The sequence below is a fragment of the Geotrypetes seraphini genome, chromosome 1 (assembly GCF_902459505.1).
Source record: "Geotrypetes seraphini chromosome 1, aGeoSer1.1, whole genome shotgun sequence".
In the NCBI taxonomy this organism is placed as follows: Eukaryota; Metazoa; Chordata; class Amphibia; order Gymnophiona; family Dermophiidae; genus Geotrypetes; species Geotrypetes seraphini.
In genome coordinates, this window is record NC_047084.1 from 41,011,760 (window position 1) to 41,019,865 (window position 8,106).

Here is an 8,106-nt window from a genome sequence, read left to right on the forward strand (position 1 = left end):
CCGAGGCAACATGGCTTTACTAAAAGTAAATCTTGTCAAACGAACCTGATTGAATTTTTTGATTGAGTGACCAGACAGCTGGATCGAGGACATATGCTAGATGTAATTTACTTAGATTTCAGCAAAGCCTTTGACACAGTTATTGTTATTATTAATTTTATTTTTAGTATTTATATACCACTTATAAATCAGTGGTGTACATTCAGGTACGCAAGCATTTTTCCCTATCTGTCCTGGCAGGCTCACACTCTATTTAATTTACCTGGGGCAATGGGGGGATTAAGTGACTTGCCCAGGGTCACAAGGAGCAGCATGGGATTTGAACCCACAACTTTAGGGAGCTAAGGCTGTAGCTCTTACCACTGTGTCACAAACTCCCCAGTTCCTCATAGGAAGCTCTTGAAAGTTTCAAGTTTCAAGTTTATTAGGATTTTATATACCGCCTATCAAAGTTATCTAAGCGGTTTTTACAATCAGGTACTCAGGCATTTTCCCTCTCTGTCCCGGTGGGCTCACAATCTATCTAATGTACCTCAAACTTGAAGGGATGAAGTTAGGACCCAAAGTGGAGAACTGGATTAGAAACTGGTTGACGGACAGACGCCAGAGGATGGTGGTTAATGGAAGTCACTCGGAGGAAGGAAAGGTGAGTAGTGAAGTCCCTCAGGGTTTGGTGCTGGGGTCGATCCTGTTCACACAAAAGACAATATGTTTGTGAGTGACATTGCTGAAGGGTTAGAAGGAAAAGTTTGCCTTTTTGCGGACGATACCAAGATTTGTAACAGAGTAGACACCGAGAAGGGCATTGAAAACATAATAAAGGATCTACAAAAGTTAGAGGAATGGTCTAATATCTGTCAACTAAAATTCAATGCAAAGAAATGCAGAGTAATGAATCTGTGAATTAATAATCGGAAGGAGCCGTATATGCTGGGAGGGGAGAGGCTGATATTCACGGATGGGGAGAGGGACCTTGGGATGATAGTGTCCGAAGATCTAAAAGGGGAAAAAACAGCACAACAAGGTGGTGGCTGCTGCCAGAAGGATACTGGGCTGTATAAAGAGAGGCGTATCCAGTAGAAGAATGAAGGTGTTGATGCTCCTGTACAGGTCGTTGGTGAGACCCCATTTGGAGTATTGTGTTCAGTTTTGGAGACCTTATCTAGTGAAGGACACAAAAAGGCTTGAAGCGGTCCAGAGGAAGGCAACGAAAATGATAGGAGGTTTGCACCAAAAGAGGTACGAGGAGAGACTGAATGCCCTGAATATGTATACCTTAGAGGAAAGGAGGGACGTGGAAGATATGATTCAGATGTTCAAATACTTGAAAGGTATTAATGTAGAACAAAATCTTTTCCAGAGAAAGGAAAATGGACATAGTTTGAGGTTGAGGGGTGGTAGAATGTAAGGAAATTTTTCTTTACGGAGAGAGTGGTGGATGCCTGGAATGCACTCCCAAGAGAGGTGGTGGAGATGAAAATGGTGACTGAGATCAAAAAAGCGTGGGATGAACACAGAGGATCTAGAATCAGAAAATAATAGCAAATATTGAAGAACTAAGGCCAGTACTGGGCAGACTTGCATGGTCTGTGTCTGTATATGGCCGTTTGGTGGAGGATGGGCTGGGGAGGGCTTCAATGGCTGGGAGGGTATAGATGGACTGGAGTGAGCTTTGACGGAGAATTCAGTAGTTGGAACCTAAGAACTTTGGATTCTTGCCCAGAAATAGCTAAAAAGAAGCAGAAAAAAAAACCAGCAATTTTTTAGATTGCATCAGGTTGGGCAGACTGGATGGACCATTCTGGTCTTTATCTGCCTGCGTCATCTATTATGTTACTATGTTTGAGGTCTAGAATTGGTTTGCAGTTGTCCGAGCCTTACTTTGGCACGATGAGGTATATAGAGTTGTCTGCCCGAGCTAAAGTCTGTGGCCAGGACCAGCTGTATGGCCCAAAGAGCCAGTAGCTTTTTCACAGTAGCCTGAACTTTAAGGGCTCTCTCCGGCCATCTGGCTGGAAGCATTACAAAGTGCTCGGGCAGGAAGGCACAGAACTCAATTTTGTATCCCTTTCGGATGATGTCTAGAACACCAAACTCTGCGCCAATCTGAGACCAGACCAACTAAAAGGCCAACTGCCTGTCACCTAACTGGGGGAGCTTGGCCTCTTGTCTGGCATCATTACGCTTTCTTCACAGCTGGTGAGGGGCAAGAGCCCAAAGCTTGCTGTCTCCTGCCCCCACTGAATCTCTGATGCAATTCCCGAAAAGGTCTTTGTGTCTGTTGGCCTACCGAAAATTGCCCCAACCCAAACTCTGTGCCGTCCAAGGTCTGCTGTCTGATAAGGACCTGGGGCAATGATCCGTCACGCTAGCCATCAGGTCGTTTAGGCCCTTGTTAAAGAGCATCTGCCCCTGAAATGGATGCCTGCATAGTGTAGCTTTAGAGGCAGCACCTCCTGTCCACTGTCTGATCCAGAGTATTCATCGGGCAGAGACAGCATAGGCCGAGACCTTGGTCATAACTCTGATAAGATCATACAGAGAGGCCCGAGACAGGTGAATGTGACAAGCACTTGCCGCCTTAATCCCTAGGACCAAAGCTTCAAATCAACACTAGAGGAGCAAGTCTGAGGATCCTTTAACATCACCACCTCCTTTGCTAGGAAGGGAAGTTTATTTAGTGATCTGCAACTTTCAGCAGAACAAACAGCTGCAGGAAAATATGGCACCATCAAATACAGCTTGGCCAAAGCTTTAGCCACTGAAAGGGATCCCAAATCAAATCCAAGATGGCCATCATGGCAGTAATTTTAGTGCCAAAAAGATCCCAGGAAAGCTAGACTGGGAATTAAAAGACAGTAATTTTAGAGATGGAAGAACATAGCTCTAACCTTAGAACCAAAAATAATAAATTTTAAAGACACCCCCCCCCCCCCAATTTTTGTTTGTCAGACTGTCAGCCTGTTACTCACTGGGACATCTGTGTGCTAGATGCCGCAAGTGTGGAAGCAGCAAACAGTTTATAAGCAGAACCTCTGCCTCAATAAGCCTGGAATCTGGATTGCTTATGTCTTCTGACTGCCTCTCAGGCCCAACGAACCAGCCAGAGACCTCAACCCCCACCAGATCATGCACACACAAATGGAGGGGAGGAACGCAGTCAGCCCAGATCCTGAAAAAACACCCCGGAACCATGCAGCCTGCATTCAAACCCACTGCGGACAAACCTGGAGCGAGCTTTGCTCTCAAGAGATTGGTCTTTGAGCCCTTGAACTTTAAGTACAAGCTGTGAAAGTGGGTGCGCTTCAAAGTAGTCTGCCTCTTGGAAACAGACTTTTGGCCTCAGAGTCTGTGCTCTCCCACAGCCAGAGATGTCCCACAAGAGGGATCCTCTGCAGCACCAAAAAAGTTTTGCAAACAGTTAGGATAAACCGAATTTAAATAAAAACATGAGCAAAAAAGACAAGCTCCTATCATCTCGCCATTAGGAAGACAACCGAGTAATTGAAGGACAGCCCAGAAGGATGGGAGGCAGAGCAAAAGAATACTAATGAAACTCCCTACAAGAATTCTCACAAGAAGGGGTTGACTACTCACAGGGTCAGAAACCTGTATGTCTGTCAAACTACAAATTAAGTTTACCTACTACTACTATTTACTATATTGCTGCAAGATGCACGCAGCACTGTACATTAAACACACCAGAGACAGTCCCTGCTCGAAACAGCTTACAATCTAATTATGAAAGACACACTTCCCATCTCAGAATCAAACTCTGACCCCCACCATCTAAAAAAAAAACAACAAACAAACCACAATATCTTCCCTAAGAAATTGGTGTTACTTCACCGAAATGCCTTTACCTTTCAGGTCATACCTAATAGCAGCCATGTTCTTGTTAAAAGCCTGATAATTCCCATATCACTGAAACAATTTATGGACATTTTTATCCATCCTCTTGATATGTCAGGTAAAGTGGGCCTTCTTAACCCATACTACCACCCATTTATACTGTTTTTATATATGCCAGTATAGTGCATCATTAACAGCACTCGTTTTTCACCAGGCTTGTTCCACCATTAGCCTTTTCACAGATTCCAGCTCTCATGAGCACTAGGAGCACTAGGGAAAGCATTCTTTATTATTCCTCCCTTGGCCTACTGAGGCTACCATATCTAAAAGCATGATGGCATTCCAAATTATGTGCAGCCACTCTATACAGCTAGTCCTTGCCTTTCACAAAACATTGCAAAATCAGTCAACCACCCACCCCTATTCTTTTTTCAATAAACCTCTTCCCTACATCATCCACACTCTCCATAAGTCAACTACAAACAATAGAAGCCAATGATCTGACTAAGGGACCTTCACCAAAGACAACCTCTTCAACCACAACACACCTTCTAACTAGGAGAAGCAAAACTATAAATCCAATATATGGCCTGCTAAGGGCCTATCAAAATCCACACTTTGTCTTAAAATGAAATGAAATACCAGCGAACATGATTTGGAGTTCCTTCCACAACTTAGAATGGAATAACTACATCAAATTATATAACAAATACTCTAAATCATACTGTGTCCTGGACTCATGCCCCCCAGAAATTATGAAAGCAGCTCCACTAGACTTTAAACTATCTTTGTTGAATTATTTAACCAATAACCTAACCAATGGAAAATTTCTCACCAATAATGGTCACATCATAATAACCCCAATTCCAAAAAACCGCAAAGAATCACCAACATCAGTAACTAACTATAGACCAGTAGCATTCATCCCATTCATTGTAAAAATCATGGAAGGATTGGTACACACCCAACTGATGGAATATCTCAACCAGTTCTCTCTTTTGCATGAAACTCAATCTGATTTTAGACCTCTGTTTAGCACAGAGACAGTAATTGCTGCTATCCTGGATAACCTGCGTTACTTGTTTAGCAAAGGCCTCAATGCCCTGATCATGCAATTCGACATGAGCTCTGCCTTTGACTTGGTGGACCATGGGAAACTTTTACAATGCCTAGATGCAATTGGAATCAGAGGAGAGGTATTAAACTGGTTTCGAGGTTTCCTTTTATCCCGCACATACCAAGTCCGTTTTAATTACGATCTCTCTGCTATATGGAGCAATTCATCTGGCGTGCCACAGGGGTCACCATTATTCCCTCTGCTCTTCAATGTTTACATGTCCTCATTGGGTGCGCAATTGTCCCAGCTGGGGATAAAACCATTCAGTTACGCTGATGACTTCACAATAATTATCCCATTTACTACCTCTATCTCAGAAGTCACCCCCAAAGCAACAGAAGTTCTAAATCGGATGGAGCAATGGATGAATGAATTCAAACTGAAGCTAAACTCAGAGAAAACAAAATTTTTTATAGCATCGCCACACCCACTTAATACTAAAGCATCAGTGTGCCTCAATAACTTTAGTTATCCCATTCAACCCACTATGAAGGATTGGGAGTAACACTGGACCAGAGTCTGACCATGAAAGACCAGGTAGACTCTTTGATTAGAAAGATCTTTCTTACCCTCTGGAAGCTTCGGTCCATTAAAGATTATTTTGATGTCCCATCATTTAGAATCCTGGTACAATCACTTATACTGAGTCAACTTGATTATTGTAACATCGCCTACTTGGCACTCTCCCAGAAGAATATGCGGCGATTGCAACTGGTACAAAATGCAGTGGTTAGGCTACTTTGTGGAGTGCGGAAGTTTGATCATGTAACACCTTCCTATCGACTTCTACACTGGCTGCCGATGGAGGCACGTGTGAAATTCAAGTTTGGTTATTTTTGCTTCAAGGTACTTTATGGCTTAGCCCCTAAATATATAACAGACCTTTTCTCTTTTGCAACCAACCGACATAGGAGAAGCTCACACCCTAACTTTGTTTCTCCGCCGGTTAAAGGTTGAAAATTTAAAAGTCATCACCAACATCTTTTCTCACATCAAGCAGCAATATGGGCTAAAGATCTGGAACAACTGCTCGTGCCTATTACTTATAGAGAATTCAGGAAACGCCTAAAAACACATCTGTTCCTGAAGTACGTAGGTAACTGACCTATACAATCTTAGTCCTCAACAAATGATCTTTAGAACTCTTATTCACTAACTCTGAACTATGTTTATTCCATTCAATCTGTAATACCTTTTAATCATTGTAAAACGCATAGAACTTCATGGTCCTGCGGTATATAAACTGTTATTATTATTATTATTATTATTAATCCATCCAAAAATCAGGTTAAACACATAGGGCTAGATTCACTAACAATAGTGACTCAATCACTGTTGGCCGATTGATTCTCTGGCCGATTTTCCAACAGCGATTGATTCACTATTAAGTTTGCACGCAAATGATTTGGATGGAGGTGCAAATCATTTGCATGCAAACCCACCGACTCAATCGCTAGTGAGCGATTGAGACATGCACAGAGCCCTGACAGTAGTGACAGGAGAAGCAGCCTCCTGTCACTGCTGTCAGGGCTTCTGCCAGGATTTTTTTTTTATGGCACAGATATTTTGTATATGAAAACAGGTTTAGCGACAATCGCTGATTTTAGTGAATCTGGAACCATGTATCACACAATACAAATGAAAAAAGCACAACCCCACGAGCGGGATATAAAACCAAAAAGGAGTGGGGAAGGGACACAATGTCAAACTACTGTGGGATAAATTTATTTAAAACATCATATCAACATATTACATATATTGTATATATAAAATAAGGCAGGCATACAATAATCCTTTTGAAACTAAATCTAGGTCATAGTTATGTGCTTTCCCATATCATGAATTCTCATTATGCCTAGTAATACCTACCCCCCTCCCTTTTAATCTGCCTTAGCATAATGAAACATCTAATACCACAGGAAGGGTAGAACACACCTGAGCCCTAGCATCCTCACTGCTTTCCTTCAACTAGGATTGTGTAATACAAAACTTTAAAAGTAAAGATTAAGGGTTCTTTTTACTAAGCTGTGTTGGCATTTTTAGCGCACACATTTTAGCGCAGATTAAACCCACGCTATGCAGCTATAACTAACACCAGCTCAATTCTGGCGTTAAGGTCTAGCACGCGTAGCAATTTAGCGTGCGTTAAAGTCTTAACGTGGCTTAGTAAAAAGGAACCCTAAAACTTTCTCCATTATTAGTTATTTGGGGGAGGACTATATTTTATTTTGAATGACTGGTATTTAAATGCCAGGAGAGAAAAAATTAAATTTAACCATGTTTGAGGATATAAAGTAACCGAGAGCAGTATGATAATAATCAAGGCTTCAACATTTTTTTGAGAAAGGCAGAAACACTTTCACATTAAAACTTCCCTCTACATAAGTCTATCTATCCTTCTAGACTCATAGGGAGTCTGGAGCGTCAGGAAATACTAGCCCTACAATACTAAATATTGCTAAATAAAAACAAGTAGACATTTTTGTCACTGAACCGAAATTACTTTTTTGTCCGATTTAAATTTTAAAGAAAAAAAAGTACATCTTTACAGAAATTGGGCAAAGAAATAGAAAAAGGTTGCCTTTAAACCACTACAGATCGTTTCAAAGAATGGGTATGCTTCTGATTCTGAACAGCTTCACTTTTAGACATCATTAACGAGTTTCTGTCGGGACGTTTTCAAGTCCCATTTTTAGGACATTTCATCAGAGCACATTACAGTATTTGTAGTCCTGCTTCTTTCAGACTCTATCCATGGGAGGTTGCAGAACATATCGGGGACGCAGGGAGTTCTCGGTCACCTTCTCACCTTGCCGTTAGTCGGCGGCTCCTGAATATAAATGTTGCTCATTTTGTAGCTTGTGCTGGACGTTCATTAATATCAGAAGCACCAAAGCTCTCCACCAGCCCCCGTCGCGCGTCCTATTACGTCATTGAAAGAAACTGCCGACGAGGTGTGGGTGCGAGTGTGAGGGGGCGAAGAAGGGAGCCCACACGGGCGTCACAAGGCCGATTTCCGTTGCTGAGCTTTCGTACAACCAGTGTAGACCATTTCCCTGCGTAGTTAGGTGATTATCGCCGGTTCCTAGCAAAGGATTTGTAGTTTATTCCCCCCTCCACCCCCGCTTGTCATTGGG

General features: G+C 42.2%; 1 protein-coding gene across 2 annotated transcripts in view; it reads right to left on the bottom strand.

Moving 5' to 3' along the window:
- Positions 1–8,058, bottom strand: part of CWC27 (CWC27 spliceosome associated cyclophilin) — a 320,007-nt gene extending 311,949 nt beyond the window's left edge. For both annotated transcript variants that reach the window (XM_033930330.1, XM_033930321.1), the window contains exon 1: positions 7,779–8,058. In XM_033930330.1, the coding sequence (XP_033786221.1) occupies positions 7,779–7,820 (42 nt within the window). In that variant the 5' untranslated portion in view covers positions 7,821–8,058. The remainder of the gene's footprint in view (positions 1–7,778) is intronic.
- Between the last annotated feature and the right edge of the window lie 48 nt (positions 8,059–8,106).